The sequence below is a fragment of the Hypanus sabinus genome, chromosome 29 (assembly GCF_030144855.1).
Source record: "Hypanus sabinus isolate sHypSab1 chromosome 29, sHypSab1.hap1, whole genome shotgun sequence".
NCBI classification, from domain to species: Eukaryota; Metazoa; Chordata; class Chondrichthyes; order Myliobatiformes; family Dasyatidae; genus Hypanus; species Hypanus sabinus.
In genome coordinates, this window is record NC_082734.1 from 3,657,725 (window position 1) to 3,682,359 (window position 24,635).

Sequence of the window (24,635 nt, forward strand, 5' to 3'; positions counted from 1 at the left end):
CTACTTCTGCACCTATTGTCTATTGTCTCAGTTCTATAAACTCTGTGTCCACCTGTTGAGTAAATACAGATGCAAAAATCCATTTAAAATCTCCCCTCAGTCTTTATTTTGTCCTTCCATGTTGCGGTTCCATCTGTTTCTCCCTCTGGCCTGAGGGCTTTTTCCCCAGCGGAAGGGAGTAGCTGAACTGGAGGCAACTCCATCTCACTCAGAGGGACCTGCCATTCAAGCACGTCACCACTGAGTGGCAGTGTTGCCTGCAAAATGAAACGGCCTGTCATTGTGGCAAAACCCCTCAGGGTGCAAGTGAAAAAGCTGGAAGAACTCAATGGGTCAGGCAGCATCTGTGGAAGGAATTGGACAGTAGACGTTTTAGGCAGAGAGCCTTCATCGGGACAGAAAGATAGGGAGAAGGTAGCTACAACAAATGGTGGAGGGAAGGAACGGAGCAAGAGTTTGTTGACCAATCATCAACTGGTCTAGGTTTGGCAATTCATGACACAACTCTCAATGAATTGAAGCTCACACTTTATCGTCCCTGCACAAACATTAACGGAACTATGTTGATCACAGGCCAACAACTTAAAACATGGATTCTACTGTTCCCTCGGGACCAAAAGTTACTCAGCCCACTTCTCCAATTTATAACACCAAAATAGGGGATCATAGGTTAATGTTGAAAGATGAAAAGTTTAAGGAAAACATGAGGGGAAACTTCTTCACTCAGAGGGTCGTGAGAGTGTGGAACGAGCTGACAGTGCAAGTGGTGCATGTGAGATTGATTTCAACGTTTAACGGAGGTTTGGATAGGTACGTGGATGGGAGGGGTTTGGAGGGCTCTGGTCCCGGTGTAGGTCAATGGGTGATGGCAGTTTAAATAATTTCGGAATGGACAAGATGGGCTGAAGGGCCTGATTCTGTGCTGCTCGTTTCTCTGACTCGATGCCTCTAATTTATTCTATAATCAGGACTTAGACACTTAGTCTTACTGTAGCCACCATTCTGTTATCAAAATGTAGTTTTTCAGGAGTGTAAAAGCCATACCAAATTCATGCTCAGTAGATGAGCTTTGTCTGGTCTCCTGGTGCACACCAGTTTTTGAATAAATCGCCCGTTATCTCAAACACCAACTCTGTGTGGCCTTTCAGTGTGGTTGTACAGGTGGTGACAGGAATGACAGGCCTGCATAGGAATTGTGACTTGTGTATCGTTATGGTCTGTTTGTGACCAGGGAGAGGGAGAGGGGGAGAGGGAGAGGGGGAGAGAGAGAGAGGGAGAAGAAAGGGGAGAGGGAGAGGAACAAGGGAGGGAGGAGGGAGAGGGGGAGAAGAAAGGGGAGAGTGAGAGGAACAAGGGAGGGGAAGAGGGAGAGGGAGATGGGGAGGGGGAGGGAGAGGGGAGAGGGAGATGGGGATAGGGAAATAGAGAGAGAGAAAAATGTGAACTTGTAAAGGTGGAGATCTGAAGTGAAGAGCAGGAATGGTTGGTGGAAAGTGACCGTCTCCCATCAGAGAGGGATTCTCTTTATCATCTCAGATCGCTTTTAAAGAGTAAATCTCTCCCACTCACAGACCCCTGGTAAAGATGGTGTCTCTCCTGGACGGTCTCTGTGGTGCGTGTTGTGATGCTGATCTCTGACCCTGCCGATTCCTGCTTCTCCAGTCTCCCGTGTTCCTGCCATCAACCCCACTGGGGACAATACCCTTCCTCACCTCCCCCTCCCTGTCCCACGTTCCTGTCCACACCACCCTGGAACTCCACATCCCATATCACCACGGTAACCATTCACACCCAAATGCTAAATGATGCTCAGTGATGTTTATTGCAAAATCACAAGTTGTACAAAGAAGGCAGGAGGCAATCAGACAATCTCTTCTGTCTCCCAAGCATCTCTTTGCAAAGCTTCTCGTGCACAGGGAGGTGTACGATGTTCCTGTGATGATGGTCCTGGTCCGATATGCCACCCGTCCTGGGACACAGGTCAGCCGGAGACTCTCCAGTTGGTCCCCTGTCAGCAACAGGATTATGGGAAATGGAGCCTGCTCTCAGTCACCTCCTGCACGGGTCTAGCGGATCTGTAAATGACGTTACGCTCAAGCCATTAAGCTGCCTGCGGTTTGACAAGCTGGTTGGGGCACCTTCCCTCCAGTACAGGTCTTTGTTGGGGTGAGGGGCTTCTACATTATTTCCTCATTCCTAACATGTCCACTCCCCTACTCCTCCCCTGCCAAAAAGCTCGGTGCATTCGGCAAGCCTGGATTGATGGCCGGTTGTCTGTCTGACTCCCACTGGGAACCCCTGGTGTCCATGTGATCCAAAGCACTGGCAAGGTTCTGAGGGCTGTGAGAGGTCTCTCTCTGAGGATGAGCCCAGGACATGGGTCGCAAAGATCAGGAGGACAGGCATGAGGGGCAAAGGGGCTTCCTGAGCTAGAGAGGCTGAGAGGGTAAAGACTAGGAGAATGAACATGAGGGAGCTGTCTGGGAGAAAGAGGTTCCTCTGGCCAGAGTGGGTGAAAGGGTAAAGTTCAGGGCCGTGGGTCTAACAAGTCAGAGGATAATGCGCACAGGATCAAGGGGATCAGAATCTTGATTGGGCAGGGCAGGAGGCCAGGAGACTGGGGCTGAGAGGAAAATTAGATCAGCTACAATCAAATGACGGAGGAGACTTGATGGGTTGAAAGGCCTAAACTGTCCCCTATATATTATGGTCTTTTGGTCTTAAAATCATTGGACAATGGGACTGATGATTAGAAGGAGACGGAAGTTATGGCACCAGGACCAGAGAGAATGGAAAGGCAAAGTTGGGCCTGGGAGTGAGGTTGGTGAGAGGACAACGCTCAGGGGTAGATAACTTTGAAGAGGGTATTCTCCGAAGGAGAGGAGGGGAAGGACTGATTGGTCCATTGAAGCTCATAGCCCCTCATAATGGGGTCCATCGGAGGTCCCATTCCCTCCTGCTTTCTGCAGCAGAGACGGTCCACCCAGTTGTTCTCCTGACAGAGACAGGAGCAGGGGTCAGAGCGGTTCTTGCGCTTGCCAACAGAGCAAGGAGTTTTGGAGCAATCCCGCTTCACGGCGTTGGCCATAATGTACTCTCTGAGGTAGCGCCTCAGATGTTTCCGGCGAATGTCGGTTCTGGGCAGCAGGAAATGGAGGGGGGCCAGCTGGTAGTGTATGATGCCTGGTGAGGCCGTCAGACTGTTCATCCAGCTGGAGAAGGCCCGAGGATTGGAGAAGAGGATGTCTGTGTGCCCAGTACTATGGCCTCCTGAGACTTCTGTCAGCCTCTCGCTGAAGGCCTGGTGGAAGCTGTGGGAATGGGTATGGGACGAGGCCCGCTTCTTGCAGTAGCCTGCTCGAGTTGATGCAACGTTATATCCGAACACGCTAACACTGGCCTCCACACTGAGGCAGTCCGTCACCTGAGTAGCAGTGAGGCCCTGAGAATAGGCCTTACAGGTGCGGATGGCCGTCACGTCCTTGTAGGAACCACCCAGCTCCACTGACCGGATGTAATGTGTCCCGAAAGTCTGCACTAGTTGGCGATACTGGTGTCGGGCTCCTGCATAGGAGCTGCTGGTGATTTGTTTGAGCTGGTTGGAGAACTCAGATGCCAGAGGGGGTGGGTTCCTCAGGCGGTAACGGTAAAGGCGACAATGGAACTTCTGGCTGGAAAAGCTGTAGTGGGCTGATCGGGCTTTACGGTCGGCAAAGTACATGGCCCGAGATTTGGAGCCAGCCACTGTGAAAGAAGCTGACAGGAAAAGGACAGATATCTTCAGACCAAAACTCCAGCTTTTATCCACCCTGGAGCTGACTGAACTGCTGAAATCAGAGGCTGAGTTGAAGAGCTGGCTGGACACAGACCGGCGGCATTTACGTTGGGGTCGCCAATCCACCACGGCCAGGGGGAGACGCTGCCATCTACCCCCCATCAGAGTATTCCTGCAGAGCTTGCAGGCCCCGTCTGGACGACTCCAGCTCTCCACGTCCACCACGTACGCCCCCTTGCGGTCCAACGTTACCACATCAAAACCCTTCCCAGCCAGACTGCTCCCTGGTACTGGGGATGCACGGTGGCATTCTCTGGCACTGCCCGTCTGGCAGATAGCCCCCACACCCCCCAGGAACAGGAGAGCCCAGAGCAATGTTCCCATTTTCCATCCCTTCCCAGCATCCATCGCAATGTTGACAGGTCTTCCCTCAATCAACGGAGGGCGGTCAATCTGTAATGAGAATGGGAGATGGGGGTCACCAATGGATGGCATCACACATTCACCCCTCCCCACCATCCGTGCCATCAGAAAGGGACCTTCCCATGAACAACCCCTTCATAGAGGGTCCCTCTGTTGGACCTGAAGGAATTAAAATAAGAAATGTATTTGAACTAGGATGAGTCAAGAACACTGCCTTTGCCCTTCCTATGTGATGGGAGGAATGGTGGCCACCATTTTGTGAATGTCCCACAATCGACATTTTGTGATCTGGTCTTGCTCAGGGATGGTGTTGGTCAAATCAGGTAAAAGAAGACACAATAAAGCCCCACGTGAGACCTTTCTATCGATGGGTCAACCTGTGTAGGATCTGCTTGTAGACTCCCTCAGCTCCTCCACTCTCTTCCTGTTGACTGGAGTGACTCAGGTACATCTCTCCTGGACCCTCTACAAAGCCCTCAAACCTCCGTCCTTGTCTGGTGGTCCAAGATTTCAGATCACTTTTCCACCATGTTGGGTGGAACTTTTGACCTGTACTCCCAGATCGCTCTGTCCTTGCTTCTCTTGTCCTTCTATTCTTTTGATTTCCTAATCTCATTCTTCCCACCATTCTTCACATTACTCAGCATTAAACAGTTTTATTTGCCTTGATATAGGTAAAATGTCATTAAAGTGGTAATAATACAGAGAAGAGCCTTAGGACTCACACCACCAGGTTCAAGAACAGTTGCTAACCCTCTTGAATAAAAGGGGATAACTTCATTCAACTTCACATGTCACAACTTTGAAATGTTCCCACAACGAACGATCTCACTTCCATGGGTTCTTCATCCAAAGGTTTGATTTAATATACAACCTGAAATTCTTACTCTGCACAGACACCCATGAAACAGAAGAAAAACCCCAAAGAATTAACGACAGGGAAATGTTAGAACCCCAAAGCCCCCGTTCCCCCTCCCATGAACAGCAGCAGCAAAAGGATCGACCCTCCAGCCTCCCACCTCCTCCCACTTGTTCCAGCAGAGAGGGCCTGCCCTCCATCGCCCACCATGCAAGCCCCCAAAGAGACCAAGATCGAGAGCTCATCAAAAACTACAGTCCATCCCATCAGTTCGACATCCCACAGGCTCGCTGTCTCTCGCTGCTCCTCTCAAATGTTCATTTATTATCAAAGCATGTACCCAAATACAACTCTGAAATTAGTATTCTCCAGATAGTCACGAAACAAAGAAAGGACATGTAGAAACAACAAGCGCCTCAGGACTCGCACCACCAGCTTTAAGAACAGTTACTACCCCTCAACCATCAGGCTCTTGAACAAAAGGGGATAGCTACACTCACTTGCCCATCCATTGAGATGTTCCCACAACCAATGATCTCACTTCACGGTCTCTTTAACTCATTATTTCATGTTCTCGTTATTTATTGCTATTTATTTATATTTGCATTTGCACAGTTTGTTGTCTTCTGCACTCTGGTTGATCTTTCATTGATCTTCTTAGAGTTACTATTCTATCGACCTGCTGAGTATGTCTACAAGAAAATGCGTCTCAGGGTTGTCTATGGTGACATAACTGTACTTTGATAATAAAATTTGGTTTGAACTTTGAGAAGATGAATGAGGAGGTTGCCTGGACTGGAGGGCCTGAGTTATAGGGACTGGTTCAGCCAGATAGGACTTTATTCCGGAGGGTTGTATGTATATGGCTGCCAGAGAACGTGGTTGAGGCAGGTACAATAATAGCACATAAAAGACATTTGGATAAGTATATGGATGTGGGTAGGAAAGGCAGAGAAAGATATGGATTAAATGTAGAATGGGACCATGGACAACTTTGGCCAAAGGACCCGTTTCTGTGCTGATTAGCAATGACTTTATTAACAAAGCACCGGACCAGATCCTGACCCAGGGAACTCCACTGCCCATCTGTTATCAAGTGATCTTAATGGACACTTCATAAATACTTGAGGTCTTATGTGAATTCTCTTGTCAGTGTTTACTGTGGGGATACTCCTGGAAGGCAGTGAGTTCAGGGAAGAGAACAGTGCTGGAACAATATTGATATTAGGAAGGGAGGGGGAGTTGTTGGGTGTCTTCAAACATATGAAAGTGAATCAATACCTGGGATCGGACCAAGTGCATCCTAAGACACTGTGGGAAGCAAGGGAGGAAATTGTATTTTCCTTTGTCCCAGTTGAGGGAAGGACAGACTGAAAGGGGCTAGTGTTGTGATTTTGTTTGAGAAGGTCTGCAGGTATAGGTGAGTGAGCCTGGCATCAGGGGTTGAGAGACAGGAGTCTACCTGCATTTGGAAAGGAAAGGACTGATTTGGGAAAGTCAGCATGGCTTTGCACAGGTCTCATCAATTAGTCTTAGTGTTTAAAAGAGATGCCCAAGAGAACTGATGACGACAGAGTGGTGGACGGGTCTACCAAGTCCTGCGCAATCCCAGTCAAGTCAAATTTATTGTCAGTTAACTATATACATGCATATAACATACGTAGCCATATAATGTATATAGAAATGAGATGTTTCCTTGAACCAGAAAGTGAAACACAGTAGTACACATAACACGGTAACTTATGAAGGTAAGAATAAAATCTACAGATGAATCACACATAATAACAAGCTGAAGTGCATTAATATCAAATATTGTAAGGTGTGAAACAGATTAACCAGTGACACTTCGAATACAATGCAACAGCTGTATTCTGTTCAGAATTCAGGAGTTCAGAAGCCTAATGGCCTGGGAGAAGAAACTGTTTCCCATCCCGACCGTTCTTGACTTTATGAATCAGAGTCTCCTGCCTGATGGTAGAAAGTCAAAGAGGATGCTGGATGGATGGGTGGGATTGTTGATAATACTAAGGGCCCTGCGTATACAGCTCTCCTGATAGATGTACCCGTTGAGTGTTAGGGAGACCTCTGTGATCCTCCTGGCCGTTGTCATAGCCCTTTGTAGGAACTTCCGGTCCGATGCTCTGCTGTTCCCATACCAGATGGAGAGGCAGCTTGTCAGGATGGTGCTCCTGTAAAATTCAGTTAAGATGGGGAGATGGGGGGGGGGGGGAGAGGGAGTCTTTCTTGCCTCAGTTTTCTTAGGAAGTGGAGGCGCTGGAGCCTTCTTGTTCAGGGAGGTGATATGAAGGAACCAGGTGAGGTCACCTGTGATGTGGACTCCCAGGAACTTAGTGCACTTAACTCTGTCTGCAGAGGAACCACATATTCGCAGAGGGCGATGGTTCATTGTCTGCTTGGGAAGGTGTGATCACATGGGAACTAGGGTGAGCGAGCGACTGGGATCTAAAATGGGAGATGGAAGGATCAGAGGCCTGTGGTCAGTGGTGTGCTCCGGGGGTCAGGGGTCAGGGGTCAGTATTGCTTGTCATTTGTACAATCAGCTTGGATGAGAATGGAGGTGCATGATTAATAAATTAGTGTGGTGGGCAGTAAAGAAGGTTGGTGTAAGGTTATAACAGGATGGAGCAAAGATGTAATGGCTCTACTGGTGTGTCTTTATTTCAGACGGTCTGACAAAGGAATGGCAGATGAAATTTAAGTCAGATAAGTTCGAGGTGAATTTGGAAAGTTAAATCACAGCAGGACAGAACAAGTGGTCGAGGCAGCAACAATTACGATGTTTAGGAGGGATTTAGACCGTGATGGGTAGATAGCGTTTACAGGGATACGGGAGCTAACGCAAGCAAACAGGATCAGCTCAACAAGGGAGATTGGTTGGTTTGGATGAGTTGTTTGGAAGGCCTTGTTTCAGTGTGGGACATCTCTGTGAATGCACAATTGCCTAATGGCAGTTTTCTCACTGACCCCATCACACAGAGGAAATGGTAAAGGCTGAAGGACGGATTGGAATGCAAATAATGAGGAAGGGAGAGAGAGGGGGGGGGAGGAGGATAGGGAGAGTGAGGGTGGGAGAGATAGAATGAGAGGGATGAGGAGAGGGAAGGAGAGGTTGGGAACTAGAGAGAAAGACATACAGAAATGAAGAGAGAGGGAGAAAATAAGATGGGGTGATAGTGCCAATGAGAGAGAATAGTTGAGAAGGGGGGAGAGTGAAAAGAAGAAAGATGAAAAACAGCACTGGAGAGATGGAGGGAGAGCACGAGATTGAGAAAGAAATGAATGGAAGGGTTGTGTCTGGGAGACAGAGAAAGCAAGTCAGAGAGTGTGAGCAATGGGGACAGAGAGAATAACAGAGAGAAAATGTATAATCAGATAGAGATGGACAAAGGGAGAATATGAGGGAAAGGTGCAGAGGGAGAGAGAAGGGAGGTATTGGTAGAGGGAGAGAGGGAGGGATACTTTGGTAGTGAGGGAAAGGGAGGCAGAGAGAGAAAGGGGAGGCAGAGAATGAGAGAAAGGGAGAGTGAGGGAGAGAATGAAAAACATGTTGATCACAAGAGAGGGAAATTTGGGTGAGAGTCAGTGAGGCAATAGAAATTTCTAGAACCTCACTCACCCGATGCCAGAATTTACAGCATGGACTCTGGGCAGAATTGAGGAAGATGTTGGAGGGAATTTATCAGAGAGTGGAGAGAGAGGTTGAGAGATGGAGAGAAGTGGAGAGAGAGGTTGGGAGATGGAGGAAAGGGAAGAGAGAGGGTGAGAGATGGAGGAAAGGGGAGAGAGGTTGGGAGATGGAGGAAAGGGGAGAGAGGTTGGGAGATGGAGGAAAGGGGAGAGAGGTTGGGAGATGGAGAGAAGGGGAGAGAGAGGTTGAGAGATGGAGAGAATGGGAGAGAGGTTGAGAGATGGAGAGAAGGGGAGAGATGTTGAGAGATGGAGAGGAGGGAAGAAAGAGGATTGGACCACACAAGGAGGGGTAGCATTGCTGAATGGACACCCTCCTACCCCTGAGACAGAGAAGTGAGCCTACCTGTCACTGTTCTTCCAGAAACTTTGAGCTTCTCCCAGATCTGCTCCAGCAGGGTCCTGTCTTCATGCCTCCCACTGCTCCTTTGTGGCTGAGCTCTGTCTCAGCCCTGACTCCAGGTTCTGAGCTACTGAGAGATTCACGGACCTTATTAAGGTTCAGAACATGTCGCCAGGAGGGGAGGGGCTGTCTCGAGGAACTCACACTCGTGGGCTGCCTCAGTCATGGAAACGAGAAGTAACAGTGGGAGGCTTAAAGATGAGGCCTGCCCCTATGGAGACTCTTCCCTCCCTCCTACTGTGGATAGGAAACGGTTTGGAGGGGAGGGAACCAGATAATGGGGGAGGTGAGATGAAGGAGTTTGTCGGATCAGAGTTGTTGGTTACAAACAGCCATTTTATCAAATGTATGGAATACGGGGTGGAAGAGATGGAAAGATAGATAGAGATAGTGAGAGAGAGGGAGGCTGAGTGATGAATAGACAAAGAAATGGAGTAGATTGAAAGAGCTAGAGAAAGAGGAGATAAGAGAGAACAGTCAGAGAGGAAGGAGTGAGAGAAATAGAGAGAGAGAGAGAGAGAGAGAGAGAGAGAGAGAGAGAGAGAGAGAGAGAGAGAGAGAGATCACATAATGAGGGAGGAGTGCCTAGATGTTGAGGGGCAGTCAGGGAGGGAGGAGGGAGAGAGAGACAGATCACATATGTGATGGGAGGGAGGAGTATCTGGATGTTGAGTAGGAAGGAGGGGGTGAAGATCAGGGGGTGACACAAGGAATGGATGGGGTTGGTGGTAAGTTGAGGAGTGTAGGGTGGTGGATGGAGAGGGAGGGGAGGGATAACAGACAGATTGCCTACACATCTGGGCCCAATACAGAGACCGATATTCCCCTGGATTCTGAGAGGGGAACGGTGCCTTAGTTTCTCACCAGACACCCATCACTCCATCACTCCAGGAACTGCACAAATCTTGAATGCTACGTCTCTACCTGGTGACAAACCTCTCTGACCCTCCCCTCCATCGTGTCACAAATCCAGAAACAGCTTGTATACGTGAGACACAAAAACCTGGGTTCAGAGAATTATCACCAACAAAAACCAACCTTGACACTCTCCCACTGAGAATCTCACACCCTGATTCACACCATCCTGGGGGACCGTGACCACTAAACCAGCTGAGCTTGGCCAGGAAACACTGTAGACATCCTGTTGAAAAGGCAAGAGTAGGCCGAGGCCTACCAAGGTAGGCTTGAGCTTCTCCAACCAGGACAGGAACTGCCTGATCTGCCCTGTTACCCAGGGGCCCCCAAGTCAATGTCAGTCACTCAGAGGGATACACAGTAAGTTCATCAACGTCTGGACAAATCACGGACAGATTCCACACTGGGGGTGAGATTGCTGGTGAGAGTCTGAACACAGTTCGATGAATCATGAGCCCCAGCATTTGCAAAGAGAGTTGAGCAGGAGAACATAAACAGAGTGTGCCGGCCACCAACACGTCAGTGCAAAGCAAGATCAAACGTCAACTGTACGGAAGTGAGGCGTGAGTGGAGTGAAAATCCCTGGATGTCAGTGATATCGAGGGCTGGACAGTAGGTTTGAAGAACTGAGAATCTGGAGATGCTCTAATGGAGCATGAAAATTGTCAAAGAGAAACTTACATGAATTTCTCTCTGTTCACTCAGAGAGTTTGTTGAAACAGTTTGTGAATGTTCGAGCTGGAGTTCAGACCAGACTCGATCTTAAGTTTTCAAAAAGTCACGAAAAAAGGAGAATTGACTGAGATTTTTGAGGTGGTTGCAATGATGATTGTTGAGTCTGGGACAGTGGATGTTGTTAAAATTGACCAGTATTTCTCAAGATCCCTCAAGACGGGCAGATCCATGAAATGAAGTTGTAAAGACTCCATAGTAAACTTGGTCATTTGGATTCAGCATTAGCTTGCCCCTAGAAGGTAAATGATACAATTGAAAAGTGTTTATTCTGGCTGTTGGTCTGTGATCGATGGTTTTCCACAGGGATATCTGCAGTTGTTTGAAATATATAGAGATGATTTCAAATAAAAGGGAGATGGGCTGGTGAGTTTACACTGTGTGAGGTTTTGCACTCTGATGAGTTAAACCAGAGCAGGACTCACACAGTAAACGGTAAGGCCCTACTGTGTTCTTGTGAATCTTTCCTTGCAGTAGTGTGGAGACTGGAACTACACTCAATTTTCCAAGAGCAACCGAATCAACGCCTTGTACAATTAGAACACCTTCTCAAATAGAGGCAGAATGTTTGCCCCCCGCCTGCCCTCCAGACCTCTCCCTAGTCATCCTCATGCTCTTGATGTTTGTATAGAATGCCTTCCGATTCACCTTAATCCTACTTGCCAAGAAATTTCCATGTTTCCTCCTGACTTTCCCAATTCCCTTCTCGAGTTCTTTTCTCAGAATTACATTTGTCACAGACAGGATTTATCTGGTAATAAAAATGAGCTAACTTATCCTTGGACATACGGACCCTATGAACCAAGTTCAATTGTATCAAAGTGTGTCTAGCACACATTGAAGTAGTGTTAAAGCTCATAATTCCCACACTCCGCACTGCTCGGTTTTCCCTCCTCCCGAAGATCCACAAGCCTGACTGTCCTGGACGACCTAAAGGTTCAGCCTGCTCCTGCCCCACCAAAGTTGTATCTGCCTACCTGGACTCCATTTTGTCACCCATAGTTCAGTCCCTCCTCACCTACATCCAGGATACATCCCATGCCCTCCACCTCTTCAATAACTTCCAGTTCCCTGGTCCTGACCACTTCATTTTCACCATGGATGTCCAATCCTTATACACTTCAACTCCCCATCAAGAAGGCCTCAACGCCCTCCGCCACCTTCCTGACTCGTGACCTCACCAGTTCCCCGACACCACCACACTCCTCCGGTTGGCGGAACTGGTACTCACACTTAATAACTACTCTTTTGGCTCTTCCCACTTTCTTCAGACCAAGGGTATAGCTACAGGCACTTGCATGGGCCCCAGCTATGCCTGCCTCTTCGTGGGTCTTGTGGAACAGTCTATGGTCCAAATCTATACTGGTTCTGCTTCCCAACTTTTCCTTCGATACATTGACGACTACATTGGTGCTGCTTCCTGCACCCATGCTGATCTCATCAATTTCATTGACTTTGCCTCTAACTTTCACCCAGCCCTCACATTCATTTGGTCCATCTCAGACACTTCTCTCCCCTTTCTCGATCACTCAGTCTCCATCTCTGGAGATAGACTGTCCACTGACATCTTCTATAAACCCACCGACTCCCATAACTAACTTGATTGTACCTCTTCCCACCCTGCCAAATGTAAAAATGCTATTCCTTATTCCCAGTTCCTCCGTCTCCCACATCTGCTCCCAGGATGAGACTTTCTGTTCCAGGACATCCCAAATGTCCTCTTTCTTTAAGAATCATGGTTTCCCTTTTGCCGTCATCAATGATGCCCTCACCCATATCTCCTCCATTTCCCGCACTTCGGCCCTCACCCCATCGTCCCATCACCAGATCAGGGACCATGTTCCTCTTGTCCTCACCTATCACCCCACCAGCCTCCGGATCCAGCATATTATCCTCTGCAACTTCTGCCACCTTCAACAGGACCCCACCACTAAGGCCATCTTTCCCTCCCTACCCCCCTCTGCTTTTCGCAAGGATCATCCCCTCCGCGACTGCCTGGTCCACACGTCCCTCCCCACGGATCTTCCACCTGGCACTTATCCCTGCAAGCGTAAGTGCTACACCTGTCCCTACACCTCATCTCTTACCACCATTCAGGGCCCCAAACAGTCCTTCCAGGTGAGGCAACACTTCACTTGTGAGTCTGTTGGGGTCATCTACTGCATCCGGTGCAGCCTACTCTACATCGGCGAGACCCGACGCAGATCGGGGGACCGCTTCGTCGAGCACCTCTGCTGCTAATGCCACAGCAGACCGGATCTCCCGGTTGCCACCCACTTCAACTCTGCTTCACATTCCCATTCGGCCATGTCCATACCTGGCCTCCTCTACTGCCATGATGAGGCCAAACTCAGGTTGGAGGAACAACACCTCATCTACCGTCTGGGTAGCCTCCAGCCCCTTGGCATGAACATCGAATTCTCCAACTTCCAGTATTTCCCTCCCTCTCTCTTCCCCCACCCCACTTTGCCTCCTTTTTGCCTATCACCTGATTTCTGAAGGCATGACTCTGCCTTCTACTGCCCATAGTGCTTTCCCCTTCCATTCCTCCTTCACCTCTCCAGCCTATCCCCTCCCTGCTTCCCCTCCCCCACCCCTTGATCTTTCCTCTGATTGGTTTCCCACCCTCCTCCCACCTTCTTTATAGGGCCCCTGCCCCCTCCTTCTTCAGTCCTGACAAAGGGTCTCAGCCCGAAACATTGACTGCACATTTCAACGGATGCTGCCCGACCTGCTGAGTTCATCCAGCTTGTTTGTACGTGTTGATCTAGCCCCAGCATCTGCTGTGTACTTTGTGTTTCAGAAGTGTTAACTAGTTGGAGAATTTTCTCCCATTTCTCTATAGGTAAAGATACCTGAAGTTCTCTTTCCCATTCATTCTTAATTTTATCAGACGGACCTAGACTTATTTTTGTAATCAGATCATAAATAATTGCTATTAAACTCTTCTGGTAGGGATTTAAACCTAAATTTTTTTCTGTAATTTCTGAAATTACGATGTGATATCAGAAAAATAGGTAAAATAACATTCAAAGTTTGTAATCTGTAAATATGTGAAAAATGTGATCTAGGCAAATTATGTTTATTAGACAACTGCTAAAAAAAGACATGATACAGTTATCCATGAATACGTCATGAAAACATGTTATTCCCTTCGTTTTCCATAAAAGAAAAGCTTGATCAAATCTGGGTGGTTGGAAAAAAAATTAGATATAATAGGACTTGATCAGATAAATTTATTCGATCCAAAAAATTTACAAAATTGAAACCATATTCCTTTTCTATGTTTAATTATTGGATTAGTCATTTGTTTATTCAGTTTAGTAAGTGCAAAGGGAAGCGAGGCCCCTAAGATAGGAGCCAATGAGAATCCCTGTACAGACTCGAGGTTCACCCATCGTGGATGTTGAATTTCATGCAGATCTTTTGTCCAGAACATTAAATAAAGCTTCCTTGACACATATGTTCTGGTCTTGTCCTTTTTCGGAAAAATATTGGAAAGACATTTTTGATATTATTTCAGTAGTTTTGTGTATTGATTTACAGCCTCATCCTATCACTGCAATTTCTGGATTACCAGTGATGGACTCTAGTCAATTCAGCTTGCCGTTTGGTTGCATTTGTTACATTAATAGCCAGAAGATCCATTTTATTTAAATGGAAAGATTCTAATCCCCCTACTACATTTCAAAAGTTTTCCCAAGCTATAACATGTTTGAACTTAGAAAAAATTAGGAGTGGCACTATCGACCCTTCCGTTAAATTTGAAGAAACTTGGAGGCCATTTATTCAGCATTTTCATGTGATGTAAGCTGACCTTTTCCGAATCCTTCTCAATAACTTTCTGTTCGTGTACAGAGGAGCGGAGTTAATGACAAATAATGAGTCTGGTCCAGTCTGGTTTTGGCATCTGTTCCTCACACCCATTCCCACCGGGAATTCTGTGAGTCCCCACATTACTCCAACAGGCAAGGGTGATGGAACTGAGAAGGTTCAAGGTCTGTGGGTTGTGGAGGGAGGGGAGGGGTGGAGAGAGAGAGAGAGAGAGAGAGAGAGAGAGAGAGAGAGAGAGAGAGAGAGAGAGAGAGAGAGAGAGAGAGAGAGAGAGAGAGAGAGAGAGAGAGAGAGAGAGAGAGAGAGAGAGAGAGAGAGAGAGAGAGTAGAGGGGGAGAGAGAGAGAGGGGGAAAGGGAGAGAGAGGCAAAATCAAGGTGGTGTGAGAAGTTCAAGATCCGGGAATTGTCTTGAGAGTGTGCGCAGGACAGAGAGAGAAATCGTCGGCCCACAGTGATATTAATTTAAAATGTACACCATTTCATCTAATTTGTATACAAGGCTGGTGGGGCATGAGGTTTCCTCCCAGAGACTGCCGTCTTTTAAAACATTTTATTTCTCACGAGGTATGAAAAACAGAATATTCTGAGTGCGACATCAAAATGATTTGACATTGCAGCAAGTGACCAGCAGGTGACAGGGTTGTCCACAAAATTAGAGGGACCTGTCATTGCAGACATACACCAGTGGGGGGGGGAGTATTTCCACAAAAAGAAACACTCAGACCCTTTTCTTGCAACACACACAAAATGCTGGTGGAACGCAGCAGGCCAGGAAGAAGCTCAGTCGACGTTTCGGGCCGAGACCCTTCGTCAGGACTGCGTTCCACCAGCATTTTGTGTGGGTTGCTTGCATTTCCAGCATCTGCAGATTTCCTCGTGTTTGCGAAGACCCTTTCCTTGTGGCAAGTGACCAGAGAGTGGGAGTGTTATCCTCAAAATGAAATATCTGGAAATAGCCAGGGGTGGTAACGGGGATAAGCTCCCACTACTTATTAAATGCTCCCAATTGCGTGCGCCTCAAATTGCCTCTGACAACCAAATCCAGTTCCTGGCCTTCATGTGTGGCTTAGCTACTAAGCCTGGAGGAACCATTTCTACTGACAGAAGGGGCAAAGGCGGGTTACTGGCACCCTAAAACCAGTCGCTTCGGGCAAATGCGGCTCGTCAGCTGTGGCTGGCAGCTCATCTAGCAGAAGGAAAACTCTGATCTTAAATCTCTGCTGCCTTCTGGCTGTACCCACTAATGGGGAAGGATCTGGGAGTAAACCCGGAGGGAAAAATCCGAAGTGGCAGTCCTACATTGAGTTGAACGCTGACTGGCAACTCCTGTGACTCTGCTGATTCCAAACTGCATCGGTCTCTGCCGTTCCTTTGGGTTCATCAGATGAGTGGAGAGGGGGAGCTTACTACATGGACAACAGCTTGCTCTGCACATCCTCCTGCACAGGCTTGCGAATCTAGACAGGTAGGACGCCATATCCATGATCGAATCTGACCGAGGGAGGCCTCAGATGCTCGAAATGTTGAGCAACACACACACACGCAGCCTGCTGGAGAAACTCAGCAAGCCAGGCAACATCTGCAGATAGGGGAAGAAATCGTCGACCCTGTCATTGCGGCAGGACACCACCGGGTGGGAGTATTGTCCACAAAACCCAGAGATGCTGCCACACCGGCTGTGTTTCCTTCCGCCCCCTGCTGTTGGCGGGCTGCCACTGCAGGAGCTGGACAAGGGAAGGAACACAAAGTACACTGCAGATGCTGGGGTCAAAGCAACACGTACAACATGCTGGAGGAACTCAGCAGGTCGGGCAGCATCCGTGGAAACGAGCAGTCAACCTTTCGGGCCGTGACCCTTCGTCAGAACTAGGGACAAGGGAAGGAACACAAAGTACACTGCAGATGCTGGGGTCAAAGCAACACGTACAACACGCTGGAGGAATTCAGCAGGTCGGGCAGCATCCGTAGATGTCCGCAGACAGGAGGTTATTACAGTAAAGACCGGCAGCTTTAGAGTAGAACACAGGCTGTGAGGCAGGACACAATGGTCTATCAACAGGTGAATAAGCATGCAGACTGTGAACAACGAAGGGGACGGAAGCCTATGTCTAGGCCCAGAACCAGCCATCACCCATTACCTAGGCCCAGAACCAGCCATTACCCGTTACCTAGGCCCAGAACCAGCCATCACCTATTACCTAGCCCCAGAAACAGCCATCACCTATTACCTAGGCCCAGAAACAGCCTGGCATTGGTGTTCAACTTAAAACGAAGCTCAAATTAGAACTGACTTGAGCAGCCTCAAATTAATCTCTACCAGTATCCGTGGCCACGGCGACAGGACTGAAGCCTCAGTGTGAGATTGTCTGGTGATAACTCAGAGGTGGTGGTCAGCAAGACTGGAGTCACAACAATGCAAAGTGACACCAGGAGGGTGATAAATACCACAGGCTGAGGAGGGAGCAGAAGGTGCGAGGCAAAGAATCCCTGACTACAACATTCCTTACTGAACAAAAGAGGTAAAAATGACCGACGGAAGAGAAACACAAACTCCAGTGAGTGTTCAGCTCTCCACCGAGTCAGAGAGACGGGGAGACACCGGTCAGTGTACAGATCTACCCTGAGAGACACTAATCAATGTACAGATCTCCCCCTGATAGAAACCAGTCAGTGTACAGATCTCCTCCGGAGAGAAACCGGTCAGTGTACAGATCTCCCCTGAGAGAGAGGGACTGAGAGACACCGGTCAGTGTACAGATCACCCACTGAGAGACACCAGTCAGTGTACAGATCTCCCCTGAGAGAGAGGGACTGAGAGACACCGGTCAGTGTACAGATTTCCCCTGAGAGAGAGGGACTGAGAGACACCGGTCAGTGTACAGATCTCCCCTGAGAGGGAGGGACTGAGAGACACCGGTCAGTGTACAGATCTGTCCCTGAGAGAGGAGGACTGAGAGACACCGGTCAGTGTACAGATCACCCAGAGAGAGAGGGACTGAGAGACACCAGTCAGTGTACAGATCTCCCCTGAGAGAGAGGGACTGAGAGACACCGGTCAGTGTACAGATCTCACCCTGAGAGAGAAGAACTGAGAGACACCGGTCAGTGTACAGATCTCCCCTGAGAGAGAGGGACTGAGAGACACCGGTCAGTGTACAGATCTCCCCTGAGACAGAGGGACTGAGAGACACCGGTCAGTGTACAGATCTCCCCTGAGAGTGGGGGACTGAGAGACACTGGTCAGTGTACAGATCACCCTGAGAGAGAGGAACTGAGAAACACCGGTCAGTGTACAGATCACCCAGAGAGAGAGGGACTGAGTACATTGTTGTGTGTTATGAGAAACCAGTCTGTACAGAGTCCAGGCAAGTTGATATCTCATCACAATCTCCATCGCTCACTCTCTGTGGTTTGACACTGTTGTTGGTACCGGAACACATCTCTTCTCAAAGATGTCTTTCGAATTGAACATTGAAATTTACTTCATTTTCTCACCACCTAACAAGGACCTAAACTATACACAGACCCTCACACTGACACCTTCACAGAGACCTGGACATACACATTCAAACACTGGCAGAGAAATCCGTGCAGATGTTCACACACACACACACACACACACACAGAGTCTGAAAGACACACATACAGACACACAGATATACAGAGACGTACACACACACACACACTCACACACACAGAGTTTTACAGAGTTTCAGTGTGAGAAGGAAGAGGCTTAAGAGAATCTGAAGGTTTAATGTTTCACACAGAGACAAAAGACTAGTTCGTTTCTGGAATGAGACAGACAGACAGACATATTTTATTGATCCCGAGGGAAATTGGGTTTCGTTACAGCTGCACCAACCAAGAAAAGTGAAGAAATATAGCTATATAAAACCATAAATAATTAAACAATAAGTCAGTCATGCCAAGTGGAAATTAGTCCAGGACCAGCCTATTGGCTCAGGGTGTCTGACACTCTGGTATATAAGGTGTTGTTCCTCCAACCTGAGTGTGGCTTCATCTTGACAGTAGAGGAGGGTCTCGGCCCGAAACATCGACAGCGCTTCTTCCTATAGATGCTGCCTGGCCTGCTGTGTTCCACCAGCATTTTGTGTGTGTTGTTTGAATTTCCAGCATCTGCAGATTTCCTCCTGTTTCCTTCTCATCACTGTTGTAAAGAGACGTCCATCAATTCTGCTGCTGTGCCCTCTGATCCTAGACTCTCCCACTGGAGAAAACATCTTCTGCACATCCACTCTGTCTAAGCCAGGGGTCAGCAACCTTTACCACTGAAAGAGCCACTTGGACCCGTTTCCCACAGAAAAGAGAACACTGGGAGCCGCAAAACCCGTTTGACATTTAAAATGAAATAACACTGCATACAACGTTTTTTTTGCCTTTATGCTATGTATAAACAAACTATAATGTGTTGCATTTATGAAATTGATGAACTCCTGCAGAGAAAACGAAATTACATTTCTGCATGCAACAAAAACATTTTGAACTCCGAAAAAAAGACGTTGGGTTGAAAGTTACTTTTAAGTAAAATATTCAACGTCTATTTGAGTCCTTCTTGTATTTATGAAAAACGCCGAACTTAAATTTTCCGCCAGCAGCAAACCAAAAGTAACATCAGCCAGCTGTCAGCCTGAAAAATAAAAGGACTATTTCACTGAACAATGAAAAAATATGAATATAAGTAAAATAATAGGCAATTAAAATATTTATCATACTTGGTTAATGGGATTTCTGCTCCTGGACCTCAGCGCACAGCGTCTGCACATCAGGGCTGTATGATGTCACCTTCATCTTTACACAGGATCGCAAGCTGTCATCTGTGAGGTTTTCAATATCACTCCATTTGTGTTTCTGAGCAAGAACGGCCTTCTGACGGGCAACATCTTCAAGGTCTGCTGTCAAGCGTCTAAACTTGGACACCCATATGTCTTTGTCGGCTATGTCGGCCAGTTCCATCTCAAGATCAGGTTGACTCACACCTGCCAATGCAGTCGTATTCAGTAGGGATGGATCGATGCTTAAGGGAGTGACCGGGAAGGATAATGTGTTTTTTTCCTCTCTGAACTCACAGAAGCGTTTCCCAAACGATGTTTGCATTGCGATGATTGCAGAATGTAAATACTCCGAAATTATCATGTCGTGACCTTGTTTGAACTCTCTCAAATTGGGGAAGTGAGACAAAGTGCCTTTCTGTAAATCTCTGGCAAGCACTGTCAACTTGCGCTCGAATGCCAAAACATCCTCCAACATGTGCAGGGCTGTACGTCCTTTCCCCTGAAGAGCTGTGTTCAGCGTGTTCAGGTGCGCTGTCATGTCTACCATGAAGTGTAGCTTTTCCAGCCACTCTGGCTGTTCCAGCTCAGGAAAGGTGAGCCCTTTGCTGCCCAGGAAAGTTTTCACTTCTTCCAGACACGCGACAAAGCGTTTCAGCACCTTCCGTCTGGACAGCCAGCGATAAAAACACGTTGTAGCGGTGTCAGTAAACTGCAGTCAAAGATAGCTTTATTCGAACTAAACAGCCTTGCTTTTAAGCCTCCCTCAACCCAGCCCCCATGGACGCAGATGCTGCAAAAGACGCGTACTCACAAACCCCCGTAGGCTATCTCCCTTAGCCGGAATGCTGGCTAATTGTGAGCCGTTTCGGATGTGGCAGGAAATGTGTCGCTACACTTAGGTTGTACAAGATCACCATAATTACATTTCAAAAGCTAACAAACTAACATAAAATACATTTTAATTAAATACTGACCAATTATTTCCCAAAGCCACAGGGAGCCGCAGCACAGAGGTGAAAGAGCCACAAATGGCTCGGGAGCCGCAGGTTGCCGACCCCCGGTCTAAGCCTTTCAATATTCGATAGGTTTCAATGAGATCTCCTCTCATTATTCTAAACTCCAGCAAGTACAGGCCCAGAGGCAACAAACATTCCTCATGCATTAACCCGTTCATTCCCAGAAACATTCTCAACAACCTCCTTTGGACTCTCTGCAATGAATCTTCTCAAATAAGGAGCCCAAAAAATGCTCACAGTACTCCAAGTATGATCTGACCAATGTTCTACAAAGGCTCAGCATTACATCCTGCTTTGACATGACAGACAGACAAACAGATAGACATACTTTATTGATCCCAAGGGAAATTGGGTTTCATTACAGCCGCACCAACCAAGAATAGTGAAGAAATATAGCAATATAAAACTACAAATAATTAAATAATAATAAGTTAATCATGCCAAGTGGAAATAAGTCCAGGACCAGCCTATTGGCTCAGGGTGTCTGACACTCCGAGGGAGGAATTGTAAAGTTTGATGGCCACAGGCAGGAATGTGTTCAGTGTTACATCTCGGTGGAATGAGTCTCTGGCTGAATGTACTCCTGTGCCTAACCAGTACATTATGGAATGGATGGGAGACATTGTCCAAGATGGCATGCAACTTGGACAGCATCCACTTTTCAGACACCACTGTCATTGAGTCCAGTTCCACCCCCACAACATCACTGGACTTACGAATGAGTTAGTTGATTCTATTGGTCTCAGCTACCCTCAGCCTGCTGCCCCAGCACACAACAGCAAACATGATTGCACTGGCCACTACAGACTCGTAGAACATCCTCAGTATCGTCCGGCAGATGTTAAAGGACCTCAGTCTCCTCAGGAAATAGAGACGGCTCTGACCCTTCTTGTAGACAGCCTCAGTGTTCTTTGATCAGTCCAGTTTATTGTCAATTCTTATCCCCAGGTATTTGTAATCCTCCATCATGTCCACACTAACCCCTTGGATGGAAACAGGGGTCACTGGTGCCTTAGCCCTCCTCAGGTCCACCACCAGCTCCTTAGTCTTTTTCACATTAAACTGCAGATGATTCTGCTCGCACCATGTGACAAAGTTTCCCACCGTAGCCCTGTACTCAGCCTCGTCTCCGTTGCTGATGCATCCAACTATGGCAGAGTCATCAGAAAACTTCTGAAGATGGTAAGACTCTGTGTTGTAGCTGTAGCAAGACTCTGGTGTAGATGGTGAAGAGAAAGGGAGAAAGGACAGTCCCCTATGGAGCCCCAGTGCTGCTGACCACTCTGTCTGACACAAGGAGCTTCCTAAGGAGGAACAGCAACACTGAAGGGCATCTAAATACCTGCTGGTATGAGCAGAGTGTAAAGCGAGATGGAATTGGTGCAGACATCTAGGACCAATGTACACAGGCACGATGGTCAGCACAGACACAGTGGGCCAAATGGTCTGATTCCATTATGGTCAACTTAGTTGCCAAGACTCAAGGAATTAAGTTTAGGGAGAGGCTGAAAAGGCCAGGAATTTATTCATTGGTACGGAGGACACTGAAAGACGATCTCATAGACAGAGCATAAAAACTCCAGGATTATCGATAGAGTGAATGCACACAGACTTTCCCCAGGGGTGGGAAATGAGAAAGAGAAATAAAAGGAGACATAGATAGAGAGAGAGAGAGGGAAACAGACGCACAGAGAGAGACAGAGTGATACTGCAAGAGAGAGGGAGACTGAGAAACAGAGGGTTAGAGAGAAAGAGAGAGAGGCAGAGAGAGACAGAAAGAGAGTGATGGAGAGGGAGAGAGAGATAGTGAGTGAAACAGAGAAACTGAAAGAGTGAGACAGAGAAAGAGTGAAAGAGACAGTGAGAGAGACAGACAGACAGAGCAAGAGAGAGAAGTACACACATCAGGGCCTTACCGTTTACTGTGCGAGTCCTGCTCTGGTTTAACTCATCAGAATGTAACACCTCACACAGTGTAAACTCACCAGCCCATCTCCCTTTTATTCAAAATCGTTTCTATATATTTCAAACAACTGCAGATATCCCTGAGGAAAACCATCGATCACAGACCAACAGCCAGAATAAACACTTTCCAATTGTATCATTTACCTTCTAGGGGCAAGCTAATGCTGAATCCAAACCACCAAGTTTAATATGGAGTCTTTACAACTTCATTTCATGGATCTGCCCGTCTTGAGGGATCTTGAGAAATACTGAAGTCAGTTTTAACAACATCCACTGTTCCAGCCTCAACAATCATCGTTGCAACCACCTCAAAAATCTCAGTCAATTGACCTTTTTTCGTGACTTTTTGAAAACTTAAGATCGAGTCTGGTCTGAACTCCAGCTCGAACATTCACAAACTGTTTCAACAAACTCTCTGAGTGAACAGAGAGAAATTCATGTAAGTTCCTCTTTGATAGTTTTCATTCTCCATTAGAGCATCTCCTGTTTCTCAGTTCTTCAAACCTACTGTCCAGCCCTCGATATCACTGACATCCAGGGATTTTCACACCACTCACGCCTCACTTCTGTGCAGTTGACGTTTGATATTGCTGTGCACTGACGTGTTGGTGGCCGGCACACTCTGTTTATGTTCTCCTGCTCAACTCTCTTTGCAAATGCTGGGGCTCATGATTCATCGAACTGTGATCAGACTCTCACCAGCAATCTCACCCCCAGTGTGGAATCTGTCCGTGATTTGTCCAGACGTTGATGAACTTACTGTGTATCCCTCTGAGTGACTGACATTGACTTGGGGGCCCCAGGGTAACAAGGCAGATCAGGCAGGTCCTGTCCTCGTTGGAGAAGCTCAAGCCTACCTTGGTAGGCCTCAGCCTGCTCTTGCCTTTTCAACAGGATGTCTGAACTGTTTCCTGGCCAAGCTCAGCTGCTTTAGTGGTCACGGTCCCCCAGGATGGTGTGAATCAGGGTGTGAGATTCTCAGTGGGAGAGTGTCAAGGTTGGTTTTTGTTGGTGATAATTCTCTGAACCCAGGTTTTTGTGTCTCACGTATACAAGCTGTTTCTGGATTTGTGACACGATGGAGGGGAGGGTCAGAGAAGTTTGTCACCAGGTAGAGATGTAGCATTCAAGATTTGTGCAGTTCCTGGAGTGATGGAGTGATGGGTGTCTGGTTAGAAACTAAGGCACCGTTCCCCCTCAGAATCCAGGGGAATATCGGTCTCTGTATTGGGCCCAGATGTGTAGGCAATCTGTCTGTTATCCCTCCCCTCCCTCTCCATCCACCACCCTCCACTCCTCAACTTACCACCAACCCCATCCATTCCTTGTGCCACCCTCCGATCTTCACCCCCTCCCTCCTACTCAACATCCAGATACTCCTCCCTCCCATCACATATGTGATCTCTGTCTCTCTCTCCCTCCTCCCTCTCTGACTGTTTTGTTCTCCCTTGTCTCTTCTCCTCTTTCTCTAGCTCTTTCAATCTACTCCATTTCTTTGTCTATCCATCACTCTCCCTCCCTCTCTCTCACTATCTCTATCTATCTTTCCATCTCTTCCACCCCGTATTCCATACATTTGATAAAATGGCTGTTTGTAACCAACAACTCTGATCCGACAAACTCCCTCATCTCACCTCCCCCATTATCTGTTTCCCTCCGCTCCAAACCGTTTCCTATCCACAGTAGGAGGGAGGGAAGAGTCTCCATAGGGGCAGGCCTCATCTTTAAGCCTCCCACTGTTACTTCTCATTTCCATGACTGAGGCAGCCCACGAGTGTGAGTTCCTCGAGACAGCCCCTCCCCTCCTGGTGACATGTTCTGAACCTTAATAAGGTCCGTGAATCTCTCAGTAGCTCAGAACCTGGAATCAGGGCTGAGACAGACCTCAGCCACAAAGGGGCAGTGGGAGGCGCGAAGACAGGTCCCAGCTGGAGCAGATCTGGGAGAAGCTCAAAGTTCCTGGAAGAACAGTGACAGGTAGGCTCACTTCTCTGTCTCAGGGGTAGGAGGGTGTCCATTCAGCAATGCTACCCCTCCTTGTGTGGTCCAATCCTCTTTCTTCCTTTCTCTCCATCTCTCAACATCTCTCTCCCCTTCTCTCCCTCTCAACCTCTCTCCCATTCTCTCCATCTCTCAACCTCTCTCCCTTTCTCTCCATCTCTCAACCTCTCTCTCCTTCTCTCCATCTCTCAACACCTCTCTCCCATTCTC

At 47.7% G+C, this 24,635-nt stretch overlaps 1 protein-coding gene across 1 annotated transcript; it reads right to left on the reverse strand.

The window, feature by feature from the left end:
- Positions 1–1,942: 1,942 nt before the first annotated feature.
- Positions 1,943–23,209, reverse strand: LOC132382729 (perforin-1-like). Its single transcript, XM_059953179.1, has 2 exons — positions 23,185–23,209; positions 1,943–4,228 (listed from the first exon to the last, which is right to left on the reverse strand). The coding sequence occupies exon 2, from the start codon at positions 4,181–4,183 to the stop codon at positions 2,840–2,842; it is 1,344 nt and encodes a 447-aa protein (XP_059809162.1). The 5' UTR covers positions 4,184–4,228; positions 23,185–23,209; the 3' UTR covers positions 1,943–2,839.
- Positions 23,210–24,635: the final 1,426 nt, after the last annotated feature.

What these genes read in the sequence shown, in the direction of transcription:
- LOC132382729 (XM_059953179.1), bottom strand. Translation starts at nt 4,183, where the DNA reads ATGGATGCTGGGAAGGGATGGAAAATGGGAACATTGCTCTGGGCTCTC.